The 18,270-nt window shown below is 36.5% G+C and overlaps 1 protein-coding gene across 1 annotated transcript; it reads right to left on the bottom strand.

Annotated features, from left to right (window-relative positions):
* Positions 1-8,554: 8,554 nt before the first annotated feature.
* Positions 8,555-9,043, bottom strand: LOC8266912 (dnaJ homolog subfamily C member 4). The gene has a single exon (XM_002522654.2). It carries the CDS (start codon positions 9,041-9,043, stop codon positions 8,555-8,557), a length of 489 nt encoding a protein of 162 aa, XP_002522700.2.
* Positions 9,044-18,270: the final 9,227 nt, after the last annotated feature.

Genomic DNA, 18,270 nt, shown 5'->3' with positions numbered 1-18,270 from the left:
GCTTAACTTCGTTCAACCAATTTAGAATAAACTTTCTTTTTTTATAGATAGACGGACAAGTCAAGAACTAAACACATTCAAATTTAGTCAATTTTAGTTTGAATGAATTCGTATGAAGATCAAACAGATCTAAATTTTCTCTTTCCTTTTTATAATTAATGAAAGAAAATCAGATTTTTACTTTCTGATTTGAATCAATATATGAATAGAAAATTTAGATGGAGAAGAAATCGCACAAGGAAGGATAAAAGAAGAAGATCACACACAATGAAGAACTAGATAACGAAAATAATTAAAAAGATAAGTAACTAAACCTTCAAGTTTGGCTCTGATACCAAACTGATATGCTCTCAACCAAGAATGGAGGCACTCGCACTAATAACTTTGCGAGCTAATCACGACTTGCCCTTGGAAAAAATAGACTTATCACTCGCGTTCTTCGTTTCTTTTGTGTTCTTTGTCTACCCTAGTGTCTAAAATCAATTCGATTTGATCCTTATGCCCAGTCGTACGGAGAAGAACAAAGTACTTGCAATTTCTTTCCTTTCTTTTGTGCCTCTCTTTCTAATCTTTATTTAGTATGATGGTTTGGTTATATTTGGGAAGCATAAGCACGAGTGTCGAGTGAAAGCGCATGTAAGCGGCAAGTATAGGCACAGATCCATTGCTTGGAAAAATGCAAGGAAATTAAATTAGTTGATCCAGTATTTATATCATTCTTGAATGAAATGGAATCAATTGATTGAGCAATGATATCATTCTCGAATGATCTCGGTCGAATCACTTGGAGGAAGGAATGAACGATGAGAATCTAGGCACGCCCAAATTCAGGAATTGGACCATTAGGATCTCCATCATTCCTTGTTCCTCTAGGCATGAGGACTGCTGATGGCACAAGGATTAGCGTAAAGAATCATGAGAAGGCAGTTGACAAGCTTGGTCGGTGGCATTGATGCTTTGCTTGATTATCAAGTAGGACGAGACCTAAATCCACATGCGAATGGGAGAAATCATGTTGTTTTGATTAATCCATGTGTAATATAAGTAGAAACGTGACCGTTTTGATGTCTGGAACATATACAATTAAGTAATTTAGGTCGAAGTGTTATTAGGTAGGCCCACACGAATTTCTCATTGTCTTCGTTAAGCTGGCTCACAAAATCTAGGACTATAGTTGACCAGTCAACTCCTTTATGGTGCTTGATTTCACTTTAGTTTATTTATCTTTATTTATTTATTAATTCATATTTAACTTCTAGTTTATTTTTCTTATGGAATGAGGGATTTTGCACTATAAAAACCGCATGCAACCGAATACTTGAGGCTAATGAGCATATTATTTCAGTTTTTTACCTTGTCGGAAATCAATTTATGGGTTCTTTCAAGAACTTTGCAAGCTAATCACGACTTGGAAAAAATAGACTTATCTCTCGGGTCCTTCCTTTATTTTGTGTGTTCTTTATCTATCCTAGTGTCTAAATCAATTTGATTTGATCCTTACGTCTAGCCGTACGGAGAAGAATAAAGAAGTTGTGATTTCTTTTCTTATCGGACCCGATGTCGTACCTATGTTCTGATTTTGTTCATTTCTTTTATGCCTCTCTTTCTAATCTTTGTTTAGTATGATGGTTTGATTGTATTTGGGGAGCATAAGCACAAGTGTCGAGTGAAAGCGCCTGTAAGCGGCAAGCATAGGCACAAATTCAATGCTTGGACAAAATGCAAGGGAGTTAAATTAGTTGATCGAGTATTAATATCATTCTCAAATAATATGAAATCAGTTGATCGAGCATTGATATCATTCTCGAATGATCTCGGTCGAATCTTTTGGAGGAAGGAGTGAACGACGAGAATCTAGGCACGCCTAAATTTAGGGCTTGGACTATTGGGATCTCCATCATTCCTTATTCCTCTCGGCACGAGAACTCCTGATGGGACAATGATTAGCGTAAAGAATCATGAGAAGGCATTTGACAAGTTTGGCCGATGGCATTGATGCTTTGCTTGATTATCAAGCAGGATGAGATGTAAATCCACGAGCGAAAGGGAGAAATCATATTGTTTTCAATTAATACAAGTAGGAGTTTGATGTCTAGGACACATACAATGAAGTAATTTGGATTAGAGTGTTATTAGATAGGCCCATACCAATTTCTCCTTGTTTTCCTTAGGCTGGCTTAAAGAATCTAGGACTATGGTTGACCAATCAACTCCTCTCTGGTTCTTGATTTGACTTTAGTTTATTCATCTTTATTTATTTATTAATTCGTATTTAGCTTCTAGTTTCTTTTTTTATGGAATAAGGGAATTCGCACCATAAAAATCGCATGCAACTAAATGCTTGAGGCTAATGAGCATACTATTTCAGTTTTCTACCTTGTGGGAAATCAAGTTATGGGTTCTTTCAAGAACTTTGTGAAAGGATTCAATAAATTCCTTCTAGATGGGAAAGCTCAAAAGACATCCATTTAGGTTTCTTTGTCTTGTTTTGGCTATAAATATCAAAGCCAAATTTATTTGTAAAAATCAATTGATGAATGATAATCTTTATTTGCTCTTTGTGAGTTTTTTGCTTAATTTCTTGCAAAACCTTGTGTTTGATTCTTAACTTATCAAATCATACTTGGTTTGTGGCATTTGGAGTAAACTTCAAGCTCAAGAAGCTAGATCATTTATAAGAAATGGAGATGTGATGGAGGAAGCCTTCCAAGCAAGGCATAACAACAATCAACAAACTCATGGTGGCCAAATCAAAATTGACAAAAGAAATAAAGACAAGGCATCTGCTGCACCAAGAGACACATTTCCACCATGTGGAACATGCAAGAAAACAAATCATTTAGAGAATGATTGTTGGCATAAAGGAAAAATTCAGTGCAGATTTTGTAAAAAATGGGGACATAAGGAGGTGGATTGTCGAAAGAAGAAACACCAGCAAGAGCAAGAACTGCCAACTCAACAAGGCAACTATATCGAAGATTAAAAGCCAACCGAATATCATATATTCATGGTGATAATACATGTAATAGCTTCAAGAAAAACTTGGTATGTAGACAGTAGTTGCACCAGTCATATGGCAAACGATTTGAATCTCTTCACCAAGTTAGACAGAACTTACAGAGGGAGTGTGAAACTTGGTAATGGGAAAGTTCTAGATACAAAAGGAAGAGGTACCGTTACTTTACAAATCAGCAAAGGTGCAAAGCAAATCCTTGATGTCTTGTTCATTCCTGAACTTGATCAAAATCTATTAAGTGTGGTACATATGATGAAGAAGGGTTATACTCTTTCATTCAAAGAAAATTTTGCATAATGTTTGATGAAAATAGAGCTGAAATTGCAAGAGTTGCAATGAGAAATACCAGCTTTCCTATATGTTGGAACCAAATAACCCATTAAGCTTTTGTAGTAAAGCATGATGGTACACAACTATAGTATAAAAGATTCAGTCATTTTAACTTGAATGCTCTTAAACATATGCAATCTAGTGGAATGGTCTCAAATATGTCAGAGATAAGTGGTGAAAGCACTGAAATCTGCAAGGCATGTCAATTGGGAAAGATTCACAGAAAACCATTTTCTGAAGCTGGTTTAGAGCTAAGGTAAAACTTGAGCTCATCCATACTGATCTATGTGGTCCAATGAGGTATTCATCTCTCAACGGCAATCTTTATTTCATCTTATTTATAGATGATCTTACACAAATGACATGGGTCTACTTCTTGTCTAACAAATCTCAAACTTTTGAAGTGTTCAAAACGTTCAAAATTTTGGTAGAAAATCAAAGTGGCTGCAAAATAAAGAAGCTGAGATCAGATAATGGAAAGAATATATTTCCGGCAAATTCAACTCATTTTGTGAAGAAATGGGGATCAAGCATCAACTTACTGTAAGTTATGCTCCAGAACAAAATGGTGTAGCGGAGAGAAAAAATAGAACCGTGATGGAAATGGCGCGATGCATGCTTGCTGAGAAGCATTTGCCAAAATCTTTTGTGGCTATATATATACAATATCTATCATATCATTGAATAGATTACATACAAGAGCTGTTCAAGATATGACACCAATTGAGAGGCTTTCACACAGTGTGAATTCATCCTGAGAATTTTAGGGTTACTATGTTACATATACAATACCAAGCAAAGCAGACCAAGCTTGACCAAGCTTGACATGAAAGCTGAAACTGGTATCTTCTTAGGTTGTGCATCAATGTCAAAAGGTTATAGAGTTTATAGCTTGGAGACAAAAAAAATCATTGTTTGGAAGGACATTCAAGTTGATAAGGCTGTATATTGGAATTGGAATACTAATGAAGTTAAAAAAATTCTCAATATCAATAAAGATATGGAGGATGCTGATCATACTCAAAAATCAGATTCAGAACCTGATGCTCCAGTACTATGGACCAAATCCTTAGCTGACATTTATGATAGGTGCAGTTTTATCGTAGCTGAACCTTCAAGCTTTGAAGAGGCGTCACAACTACCAGAATGGTTAGATGCAATGAAAGTGAAAATAGCCATGATTAACAAGAACAGCACATGGGAACTTGTTACAAGACCAAAACATCGACATGTCATTGGTGTCAAATGGATTTATAAGTCTAAAATAAATCCAGATGGTTCTCTCTACAAACATAAAGCCAGATTGGTAGTGAAAGGCTATTTCGAGTTGCCTGGAATTGATTTTGGAGATACATTTGCTCCGGTGGCAAGACATGAAACCATACAGATGCTTATAGCACTTGCAACACATTTAGGATGGAAAATCTTTCATCTAGATGTAGAATTAGCATTCTTGAATGCTGAGTTGCAAGAAGACATTTATATTAACCAGCCCCAAGGTTTTGTGCTTGCAGGTCATGAAAATGATGTTTACAAGCTTAAGAAAGCTTTATACGGACTGAAACAAGCTCCTAGAGCCTGGTACAGCAAAGTGGATGCTCACTTTATCAGTCAAGATTTTTGCAAAAGCCAAAATGAATCAACTCTTTATGTGAAGAAGGTTGGCAATAGAAAATTACTTGTGTCATTATATGTTGATGATTTCTTTATAATTGGTAATGATTGGCTTATGGTGGAGAAATTCAAGAAAGTAATGATGTAGGTTTTTGAAATGACTGATCTTGGAGAAGCCAAATATTTTTTGGGTATGGAGGTGCATCAATCAAATAAAGGAATTTTCCTTTCTCAACAAAAATATGCAGACATCATATTCAGGAAATTCAAAATGGAAAAGTGTAAACCAGTGACAACTCCACTTGTCACAAATCAAAAATTGTCCAAGAATGATGGAAATAACCAACGATGATGCTTGTATTTGAAGTATAGTTGGTACTTAAGTACTTTACTTATTAGTAAACTGCACTGGCTATCATGTTTCAGAAGTCTTATCATCAAGGTTCATGCATTCCCCATCTCAAACTCAAACTCATCTTTGCAACAAAAAGGGTACTTAGATACTTGAAAAGGAACTATTGATGAAAGTGCATCACATTGTAATTCTTAAAGGATATGTCTTAGTGGATGTGGTGGTGGTGACCGCGTTGATAACTCCAAGAGTACAACTAGTTACATTTTTCATTTGGCAATGGAGCATTCTCTTGGAATTTGAGAAAGCAAGATGTAGTGACTCATCCTTAGCCGAAGCCGAAGAGTGGTAGTATTGCAGCAACAAGAACGTAAAATCAAGCCTTGTGGATTAACAAAATATTGGTTGATATTGCTTAAGTAAGTCCAGGTCCAACTCAGATTTGGTGTGACAATAAATCAGCTATTTGCATGGCAAAAAATCCAATACACTATGAAAGAACTAAAATCATCAGTGTTAAGTATCATGCTCTTTGAGAAGCTGAAAAAAATGGGACCATTGAAATGAAATATTGCAGATTTGAGGAACAACTTGCAGATTTATTGATAAACTCATTACCTAGGTCAAAGCTTGAAGAATTGAAAATTAAAATTGGTGTAGTCAAGAAAAGTCTCAAAGGAGGTGTGTAAGAATTTGAGCCTTTCTTGAACAGAGCTACTAAGATCACAGCTATAGTTATTTGAAGAATGAGTCCAAGTTTGTTAGCTAGTTTTTAGCACATGTAAATAAGTGACACCTAGTCAAATGCAATTAGTTGTTTTTATTTGTTGAGTCCTAATTTCCAGTTGCAGTAGCTTTATTTTCTGAAAGAAGTTGTTATATTTCTTGTATTTAAGCTTCACCATTTTAGCAATCAACATATGTCTTCATCTTTTATTCAATATTTAATAGATCCAATGGCCACAGATGAAGTCACTGCAACATCAAACATTGAATGGTATAATTTGAGGGCTACTACTTATCAATTTGTACATTGAATATTGCAACATCAAGCACTATCAAAAGATCAATATATAACTCTGATAGAATTATCTTATTCACGTGTCAAAGATATTACATATCTCGTTTCTATAGATTTTCAAGTCAGTACATGAGTGTCACAATGAATTCGCATCTTGTTGACAATAGCCATTGTACGAGAAAAATAATCGGTTACTGACTCACCCGATTTCATTCGTAGTGTTTCAAACTCTGAACGAAGTGCTTGAAGCTGCTGCCTCTTTGCCCTTGCAGAACCTTGATATTTTTTCTTCATGGAATCCCAAATATGCTTGGACGTGTCTTTGCAAAGGATGGTTTCCAAGATTGAACGATCAATGGCTTGAAAAAGATAATTTTTCGCCTTTAAATCTTTCAAGTGCAGCCCTTCTATTTCTTTTTTTTGAGCCTCTGTCACAGCTGTGCCATTCGCTGGTTCCTCAATTCCCTCAGAAACAACCTGCCAATACTCCTTGGACCCTAAGAAATTCTTCATCAACATGCTCCAGTGATCGTAGTGTCCATCAAAGCGAGGAATGGATGGTTGAACAGAGTTGTCGGTGGCCATTACTTTGTTTGTTGCTGCTGCTACAAAAACAAGGTTTTAAACCTAGCTCTGATACTACTGTCAGAATGCAAGAGAAAGAAAAAATAATTTACTGTTAATAGGAATTGCAGAAATTTGTTTTATCTGGTAAGGCTAATATATTAACATCATTTTATTGACTAAATATAAGCCCTTTTATAGGCTAAACCATAACAGATTTTAGAGAGATATTAGGATTCAACTAATCCATTAGCAACTATCTACCTAATTATATGTAAGCATAATAACATATCTGATTTGCTCCTAAAGACTAGGACACCAGCTAACAAACTAACTAAAAATCATGCAACATGTTCGGCATTTTTTAATGTGATTCTGTAAGTTCTATAGCAATAGATCCTTGTGGCAATGCAGCCTAGATATATATGAGAGATTCAACACAGAATTGATTGGGAAAAAACATTATTTCAGCAAGAAATGAAGAGGTTTAGTCTCTTTAAAAGGTAAATGAGACATGGAAAGTTAATTAAGTAAAAGAAGAGGAACTACAATGTTCGAAACTGTGTGCATATTAGAATCAGATACTCAAGTATAATTATATGTCTAATCTAATTATTAACTCTTCAAAATCTCAAAATTGGTAAATGATGGCTATTTGTTTTATCTTGGTGACAGAAAGACGAAGAAAACCAACTGGTATACAAGGAAATCAAGAATGCATTCTCCACTTCGACCCTTGAGATTACATGGCTAGAAATCCATGTGAGGTAAGAGGGTCATCAAGATCACTATGTACAACCTGATGGGATTTTTAAAGCAAAAGCATTGTGGCTCATGATTTTAGCACACATGATTGCCATGATGTAGATACCATGTGTGAAACAGACATTAGACAATGATTTTTCAAATTCTAAATTAATTATTAAACAAAACCTTCCACGAAAAATTACAAAAGCAGTTATCTTTATAAAATGTAAGTACTCCTACTACTGAATTTCTGCAGGAATTCAGAATTTATAGTATAAAGCATCTTGGAACTCTGTTCAAAGACATGCATGATGATTATTTGCAGAATTGAAAGCTGTAACTTCAACAGCACAGACAAGCAATTTTTGCCCTGTATGTCCTTGATGGAGACAACCAGAAATTAAACAACTAGTCCCAATAGTATCGAGCAAATCTTTCTCTGCATCTTCTGTATTCTACGTAGATAGCACTGCATGGTAATTGGTAGGCTCTTCACTCGGAAATCCAAATACTTCATCTGACATCTTAAAAAGCTCAAATAAGGGATTACAACTTAGATCTTAAGGGGATCATCCTTAGAATTCTCATCTATAGCCTACTATTTTTTTTTTAATATACTTTACGAAGTGTACTGTAAACTATGTATTGAGTACATGAATCTGACAACAAAAAGAATCTTGCAACATTAATGATACTGATCAATCGTCACTGCAACATCAAACATTGAATGGTATAAATGCTTAATTCGAGTAGTATTAGTCAATTGTACAGCTAACAATTTAATAAACCTTGCAACATCAAGCACTACAAGAAGATCAATACCATGTGTCGAAAATACAACTGAATTTTCTCATTGATCTGTCAAAAATATTACATATCTGGTTTTTGTATATCAGTACTACAAAACATACTAAAGTCTAATATGATTATAGCCTTCATTAACCGCCACTTTGTGAACACCACCTTCAGCAACTAATTTACGAATGCGATCAAATTCCATAAAGAACTCTGTCATTGTGAAAGCAGGCTTCTTTGGTGGCTCAGATGGCGTGCGTGGTCCCATGGGGTGTCTCGGACGCTTCATGGAAGACTGCTGCTGCTCATCTCTCTGTCGCTTGTTGCAAGTCTGATGATGACAGCTCTGAGCCTGATTCTGACGCTGATGCTGAACTTGAAGAAGATGATCAAACTCTTTGCGGGAAATCGGATTCTTCAGAATATTGTAGGAGGTAAGGAGTCTCTGGAAATTGGAATGGGCATTGGGATTACGAGGGTTCTTATCAGGATGTAACCTCAACGCCATCCTCTTAAAAGCCTTGGAGATTTCTTCGTCTGTCAGGTAAGGGCCTGCAGCAGATGCTAGGCCTAACACACTATAATGATTCACCAACAAAGCCATTATCGACTGAATGCAGCGATCCTAAGAAGAAGAGAAGCTAGGTTTTTGAAGATAGAAAGGAAATATCTTCAAAAAGGAAATTAGTTCTTGTTTTGGAGTAGGTTTTGTCAGAGTGTGTTGGTTATTTATAGAAACTGGTAGCATTAATTCTAATCAGTTAGTAAGTTAGCGTACAGTTAAACCCAAATCTATTGGGTTTGGTTAGAATTCTCATTTATGGTAACTACCTAATTAACTTTCCATGTTTCATACGATAGTCATACAACTTCTCCACCTCCTTGCCAACCTTCAACGTTCTTATCCAAAGCCAGCCGGAGTCCTAGGCCTTTATGATGCCCCAAAGACTCTACTTTTTGATATTATTTGCAGTTACCCGTACTGCCCACAAGGATGTCTTGTTTTTTACACAACAGGCCCCAAAAACTCAACTTTACACAAATGATTACAGAGCTGAGTTCCAGTTTACAGAACATGAACAAGTCAGCAGTGGAGCATAGGTGACTGAGCTGTCACTTTTTGCACCCTGAGTTCCCCTTAACCCTCACAGCTCTACAAAGATAGTCCCTAGCAATAACAAAAATGAGGGGAGACACAGGATTTCCCTGTCTCAAATCTTCCCCACCAGGAAAAAGACCCATCAATGAGCCAGTGATCATCAGAGAATGTCCAGGAGCATATTTTAAATAAATGAACCAATTGATCTTTTACAGTTAGAGCAACCAAGTAATAGCTGAAGACCACATTTATATTCAGATTCTTTGATGTTCGCAGTGGCATATTTTAAACAAGCGCAAACTGATAATTCTAGATATAGATAACAGCCTCATCTAAAAACAATTCTGGTATATTCATAATATAGCCATTCTAGTTTTCCAAGGAACAAAGCTTAAATTCTGTAACGGATATGAACAGTACAAGCATTGGCATACAGGCAGTTGGTTGACACAAGAAAATCTAATGCATCTTTTAATGGTCCAATATTTTGCATTTATTGTTCATATTAATAGGAGACCATTAATTTGTAAATGCAAGAGGCATCAATATATGTTATTTTCTCTAGTCACCGTTAGAGGTGGCAAATTCCAACCTTACCTTTTATCCATCCTATTCCACCCTTATTAAATGGGTTGTAAAAGGGCAGTAAGAAAATGACCTTGTCAATATATATATGTAAATTTTGGTATAGTAGAGGTGCAAAAAGGGACAAAAGGATCCAGTTGTTAATGGGCACAGGGATGGAGATGAAATTCCTTGTCCACTGGAAAATAGTGCAGGGGAATGAAAAATATGACTGAACCTACTATACATATTCCTTCTCTATTCCTAGTTTTTCTTTTTTGCTCAAGCCAATTACAGTGGAAGTATAGAAAGAGTATACAAGTTCACCGATCGAAAGCTGATGCTCTTATCAGTTATTCAAATGACAGCAGAATCATGTGATGGTTGGTTATAAGGGGCTATTGGGAAAGGCAAATCATGCATACATCCAGAAAACAAGATAACATGGTTGCATTCAACGAAAACCTGTACATGCCCAAGCTACAGTTATTGATGGAAGCTGAAAGAGTTATGGACATAATATCTTGCCGTCTCTTATGGTGGAAATCACTTCATGTTGGACCCAATAGGCCAATATTTCTAACAACCGCCTAAATGGATGTATGGAAACTGTTTGTCGAAGTCATTCAGAACTGGATTGTGGACCTATACATACACAGAAGCAGAAGTGGTAACAATTTAGATGGCACTTAGATGTCTGTCTGGATTTAGGACCAATATCCTTTTGTTTTTCCATAAAATCATCCTGAATTAGGAATGTTGAATATGTCTAGAGAACAAGAAATGAATGCTGATACAAATTGTGCAGGGATACCCATGTCATGCTCAAGATAACTAGATTAACATTATAGATTGTACCAAACAACTGAATGCATACATTATGTACAGCGAATTTGTTTTTCCTTAAGGAAAAGTTAAAGTAGAATATGCATAGTTTAAGTAGAACTATTTAAGCATGCATCAAGCACTGAGTACATGAATCAGACACCAAAGAAGAAGCCCTCAGACTGAAGTCCTAGTTACCGTTGTAATGATACTAATTTAATGCGCACAATCAGATGAAGCCACTGCAATATCAAACATTGACTGGTATAATTTGAGGACTAGTACTTGTCATTTTGTACATTGAACACCAACACCATGTGTCAACCATGTATTGAGTACATGAATCTGACAACAGAAAGACTCTTGCAACATTAATGATACTGATCAATCGTTACTGCAATATCAAACATTGAATGGTATAAATGCTTAATTCGAGTAGTATTAGTCAATTGTATAGCTAACAATTTAATAAACCTTGCAACATCAAGCACTACAAGGAGATCAATACTATGTGTCAAAAATACAACTGAAATTTCTCATTGATGTGTCAAAAATATTACATATCTGGTTTTTGTATATCAGTACTACAAAACATACTAAAGTCTAATATGATTATAGCCTTCATTAACCGCCACTTTGTGAACACCATCTTCAGCAACTAATTTACGAATGCGATCAAATTCCATAAAGAACTCTGTCATTGTGAAAGCAGGCTTCTTTGGTGGCTCAGACGGCATGCGTGGTCCCATGGGGTGTCTCGGACGCTTCATGGAAGACTGCTGCTGGTCCTCTCTCTGTCGCTTGTTGCAAGTCCGGTGATGACAGCTCTGAGCCTGATTCTGACGCTGATGCTGAACTTGAAGAAGATGATCAAACTCTTTGCGGGAAATCGGATTCTTCAGAATATTATAGGAGGTAAGGAGTCTCTGGAAATTGGAATGGGCATTGGGATTACGAGGGTTCTTATCAGGATGTAACCTCAACGCCATCCTCTTAAAAGCCTTGGAGATTTCTTCGTCTGTCAGGTTAGGGCCTGCAGCAGATGCTAGGCCTAACATACTATAATGATTCACCAACACAGCCATTGTCGATTGAATGCAGCGATCCTAAGAAGAAGAGAAGCTAGGGTTTTGAAGAAAGACAGGAGATATCTTCAAAAAGGAGTAGGTTTTGTTAGAGTATGTTGGTTATTTATAGAAACTGGTAGCGTTGATTCTAATCAGTTAGTAAGTTAGCGTACAGTTAAATACGCGTTTAACCCTCTTAATAATAATTTAGAAAATAGGAAATTACTGACGTAATGGACCAAAGCTATTGGGTTTCGTTAGAATTCTCATTTATGGTAACTACCTAATTAGCTTTCCATGTTTCATACGATAGTCATACAACTTCTCCACCTCCTTGCCAACCTTCAACGTTCTTCTCTAAAGCCAGCCGGAGTCCTAGGCCTTTATGATGCCCCAAAAACTCTACTTTTTGATATTATTTGCAGTTACCCGTACTGCCCACAAGGATGTCTTGTTTTTTACACAACAGGCCCCAAAAACTCAACTTTACACAAATGATTACAGAGCTGAGTTCCAGTTTACAGAACATGAACAAGTCAGCAGTGGAGCATAGGTGACTGAGCTGTAACTCTTTGCATCCTGAGTTCCCCATAACCCTCACAGCTCTACAAAGATAGTCCGTAGCAATAACAAAAATGAGGGGAGACACAGGATTTCCCTGTCTCAAATCTTCCCCAAAAGGAAAAAACCCATCAATGAGCCACTGATCATCGGAGAACGTCCAGGAGTTTTAAAAAACACCATTAACAATCTAATAAAGTGGGCAAGAACGTGGAGTCCAAGCATTTCTTCAGAATGTAAATTGCAGGAAGTTGTTGAACGATGTAAGTACATTAAGAACGGACCTATAAGGTTCAAACACTTGGAATTCTCATCTTGATATTCATTACAAGATCTAAGTAAAACTACAATGTTCCATTAATAGTTCATTTGTTTGGCAGTCCAAACACTTGCCAATGTGAATGTACCAAAGCCTTTTCGGTTTCATTAGAATTCTGAGTTATATCTACTTGATATGAGTCTGTATCCACTTGTCATGGCTGCTTGTTAAATAGAGAAGCTTCACACCATCAGGTTGGTGATCTTACTTTATCTTTGTTTTTTGGCCAGTCACCAAAAGAGTTTGATGAATTTGTCAAATATTATAGGGTATAAATAAATATCAAAAGAATGGCATTCTTAATAAGCCTAATCACAGTATGCACATAAGGAACTTCATTCTGAAACACAACACGTTTCCTTTGAATCCACAGAAAGTAAACAGTTGCTGCAAATGCTGATCTTCAATCCCCTGCTAAATTTCCTGGTCATCCAACTTAATAATCTTCTCCAATTTAGTGATATTGTATTAATTGCACGAGCCTCTTTAACAGCTGACCAAACCACTTGCAAGACTTGACACTCAAAAGAATAAATGATTATGAGATTCATTCTGGTGATTGCAAAGAACACATTGATCATTAAGAACCATCACCCATTTTATCATTCTACATTTAGTCATGAATCTATTATGGAGGGCTATCCATAGCATAAAACTCTGTCTAGGTTGTATGTCAGACGTCCATATAAAGCTAGCCCATCCAGGCTTTATTAATAGGAAACACACCTGCTTTAGTAAGTTCCAGGAAATATTATCAGGTTTGCCAGTGTCCACCCTGAAATTGCCTGCAATATAGTCCCAAGCTGATACTGTAATGCCATCAAGATGATTAGGAAAATACCATTTTCCTCTTCTTCAAATATACTCAGATTTTGCCTCTTTCTTAATACCGGAATCTCTAATGTTAGTACCTTGGTACTTCTCAATAATTGAGTTTGAGTCACCACCCAACCAGTGATCAAGCTAGAAAGAAAAAGTACACTTGCATCACCCAATTGATAGTCATAGAACCTTTTCACCTCCTTGCCTACCTTCAAACCTTCTTCTCCAAAGCCAGCCGGAGTCGTAGGGCTTAATGATGCCCCAAAAAATCAACCTTTTGAGACTATTTGCAGTTACCTACTGCCCGCAAGGATGACTTTTTTTTTTTACACAACAAGCCCCAAAAATTTATACAATTATTCAGCACATTTTATAACTGTTTTATGGAGTTGAGTTCCCCTTTACAGAACACAAACAAGTCAGTGGTAACTGTTTGCATCCTGAGTGGTACTGAAAGGAACTACTCAATTTAACTCTCATAGCTCTACAAAGATAGTCCATAGCAATAACAAAAAGGAGGGTAGAGACAGGATCTCCCTGTCCCAAATCTATCCTACCAGAAAAAAAGAAACCCATCAGAGAGCATCTCTTCATTGAAATCCCAATCCAAAGAGTTCTAGACCTTTCTTATATCTATATTAGGAGAGCATTTAGGGGGTCCATAGCTTCCAAAACCACAGCCAAATTCATTTGGTCTTATGAAAAATCAAGCATTATAATGGAATTGTTCTTTAACTAACGTAAGGACTAGTAATTGGCTGAAATAGTCTGATGTTTTTGAGAAGGGTTATTATAAGAGGGAACGTGGGGTTTGGCAGCTTAGGAAGGTGAGGTGGCAAATCAGGAAATTTGGGAACGTTAGGCTTTGAAAATCTGGCAAGTCAGGTTTTGTAGTACGGTTAGGAATTCTAGTTTAGGCAGCTCAACCTTATGTAATGGTGGCAGCTCAGATAATTCAGGTTTAATCAGGTATCTTAGGCAATGTCGTGACTTAGCACAGATGGTACGATAATTCTGAAAGGAGTGACTTGAACCAACTGCAAAATGAGTAAAAATTAAGTTTTTTTTTTTTTTTTCATCACTTGTTTGTTTGACCTTTCATATGTGTTCTCTCTAGATGAAAGCTTGAATCAGGTGGTTTCAGAACACATGTCAGTAGGCAATTTACTTATCTTCTGTGATGGACCTTTTGCTTCTTGCAACTCAAAGATAATATTTTTAATGCTAAATCCTATTGATATGCTTATTCGGACCAAATTCTACAAACTTTAAAATATAACAAAATTACCTTAGAAAAACATATTACTTCTTTCTTGCACTTCCACTGTAAATCCTACGAATCCATTAATCTTTTACACGACAGAACAACCAAATAACAGCTGACAACCACATGTACAATCAGATTCTTTAAGGATTTGGATTAGCATATTCTAAACAAGCTCAAATCTACAAACCAAGAAAATTCCCTCACCTAAACATAATTTACAAATAACTGTATGATAAACTCATAAATTAGCCGCCCATGTATTCCTATTCAAATAGAAACATGGTGAATTCTCATATGAGAAGTATAGAGAATGAGTAAATTAGGCATAAAGAAATTGCTGAAGGACTTGAAAACAGACAAGACAGTCTATGTAGCCGTTCACAGGAATATCTGCAGACACCTCTTGTAGACTGCTAACTATAGTGAGTGAATTATAAATTGGCCACCCGTTCCATGAATTTCCCATGTTGCAGGGGAATATGGAATCAGAAATTCGATAATCAACCAAGAAAGCTGGAGCATATGTGACATCTATATCCTCCTGCAAAGTGCTTTACCAGTTGAAGTAAGACAAGGAATGGTAGCTCATGATCATAGATCAAGACGAGTTACTGGTACTTCCAAAAATAAAGATACATCAAAATAACCCTATGAATCTGTATCAACTTTTCATGGCTGCATTTCAATGAATTCTGATCCTATCAAGAAACTCAACCATTAGGGAAAGATGGTTGTATAGTCTAGAAATATGTGTGGTAGGAATACATCGCAAGTTGGGCCCCATATGTCTGAGAACTAAATTCCTAACTCACATGAATCTGTGTGCCATTCTAGACTGTCCAATGCTTTTGGAATTCTAAAACAAATTGTCCAGGGATATCCAGTTTTTAATTAAGATCCTATGCTCTACACATTCTGTCATTGTAGAAACTTGTTTTATCAAGGCTAATATATTAACATCATTTTATTGATTAAACATAAGCCTTTTTATAGGCTAAACCATAACAGATTTTAGAGAGATATTAGGACTCAACTAATCCACTAGCAACTATCTCCCTAGTTATATGTAAGCACAACTGATTTGCTCCTAAAGACTAGGACACCAGTTAACAAACTCAACTAAAAATCATGCAACAATCTCTCCCTTAAACTGAAAACTACCTTCAGTTTAACTTGGCAACACCAAGTAGCTTTCTCATCTTCTTAAACAAATCCAACTTGATAGGCTTGGTAAAGATATCTGCAACTTGATCTTCACTTTTACAGTAAAGAATTTCTATGACACCTTCCTTTGTGAGATCCCTCAGAAAATGAAATTTGACATCTATATACTTACTTCTTCCATGTAGAACAGGATTCTTTTAGAGTTTAATGGCTGAACTATTGTCACAATAAATTGTTTTACCTCCTCGCTGCTCACAAACTAATTCTTCAAGAATCCTTCTAAGCCAGCAGCCACAAATTCAACCTCGGTAGTTGACAAAGTAACAATTGGTTGCTTCTTTGATGACCATGAAACAGCTCCCGATCCATATATAAAAACATATCCTGAAGTACTCTTCATATCATCTTGATCTCCAGCATAATCACTGTTGGTGAAATCAGTTAAATCTGATTTTGTACCTTTTTTATAAAACAATCCATAATCAGTCGTGCCTTGCAGATATCGAAGGATACTCTTCATAGCAAGTAAGTGGACCTCTTTTGGGCACTCCATGAACCTGCTAATAATACTTACAGCAAACATGATGTCAGGACTTGTACCTGTTAAATACATCAAACTTCCTACAATCTGCTTGTAAGAAGTACTATCAATCTTCTTTCCTTCAGGATCCCTTACAAGCTTCAAACCAACTTCAGACGGTGTGCCAACGAGATTACAATTTTCATCCCAAACCTGTCCAAAATTTCTCACACATATTGTTTTTGTGAAATAAAAATCCAAGCTTCAGATTGCACTACCTCAATGCCCAAAAAATAATGCAACATGCCAAGATCAGTCATATCAAACTCAAGCATCATGGACTTCTTAAATTCATCAAACATCTCATCATTATTCCCAGTAAAAACAAGATCATCCACATATAAACAAAGAACAAGCAGCTTTCCATCATCACTAGATTTAGCAAACATTGTATGCTCATATGGGCATTTTTTAAAACCTTCCTTTAAAAAGTAAGCTTCAGTACGACTATACCGAGCTTGTGAAGCTTGCTTTAACCCATATAATGCTTTTTTCAGCTTATAAACTTTATGCTCTTTTCCAATTTTAAAATAACCAGGAGGTTGTTCAATGAATACCTGTTCTTCCAAGTTGCCGTGTAGGAATGCCAACTTCACATCCAATTGGAACAATGGCCATGAACTTTGTGCAGCTAGTGCAATCACCATTCTGATCATATTATGCCGAACAACAGGAGTAAACACTTCTTTGTAATCCACACCGTACTCTTGCTTATAGCCCCTTAGCAATGAGTCGCGCTTTATATTTATCTACCTCGCCATTCTCCTTCAGCTTTGTCTTGTAGACCCATTTAACGCCAATAGTTTTCTGGCCTTTAGGGAGATTAGTCAACTCCCAAGTGTTGTTCTTCTCAATGGAAGAAATTTCTACATTCATAGCTTCACGCCATTTTGATTCTTTCACCGCCTCTTCAAAACCTACTGGATCACCATATGAAAATAAGGCAAAATGAGTAACATCTTCTTCATTAATTTCCTCTACCATAAAATCCTCCATCCATGCAGGCCTCCTCTTATTACGTTAAAGACGCTCATTTGCTGGTTCGGCTGCTTGCTGCTCCTTTTGCACTTGCTATAATGGTTGTTGCCTTCCATCTTTATTATCACCATCAAAATCAGCTCCAATTGGTTGTTCAGCTCTGTTTGCATCCCAATTCCAAAACTGATCCTCATCAATTACCACATCACGCCTAATAACAATTTTCTTGGTGATAGGATTGTATAATTTATAGGCTTTTGACTGCTCACTAACACCAAGAAAAATGCATTTTTCTCCTTTGTCATCAAGCTTTTCCTCTTCTGATCTGGAACATGGGCATAGGCAACAGACCCAAAGATTCTGAAATAATCTACGACAGGTCTTTGATGATTCCAAGCTTTTTGTGGTGTGACATTTTGAACAGCTACGATGGGGCTTCTATTTAAGATATAGACGCTCCAATTGACTGCTTCAGGCCAGAAAGTTTTTGAAGCTCCACTCCTTCAAAAGACTCCACACCATGTTCAAAATTGTGCGATTCTTCCTTTCGCAAATGCCATTTTGTTGAGGCGTGTATGCTGCAGT

Source organism: Ricinus communis, chromosome 6, assembly GCF_019578655.1.
Source record: "Ricinus communis isolate WT05 ecotype wild-type chromosome 6, ASM1957865v1, whole genome shotgun sequence".
Classification (NCBI taxonomy): domain Eukaryota; kingdom Viridiplantae; phylum Streptophyta; class Magnoliopsida; order Malpighiales; family Euphorbiaceae; genus Ricinus; species Ricinus communis.
Note: the sequence above shows the minus strand (reverse complement) of the source record. Positions and strands in the feature narration are given on the sequence as shown.

Bases quoted from the DNA above. Each gene is read 5' to 3' on its own strand.
- LOC8266912 (XM_002522654.2), bottom strand. From the start codon at position 9,043: ATGGCTTTGTTGGTGAATCATTATAGTGTGTTAGGCCTAGCATCTGCT.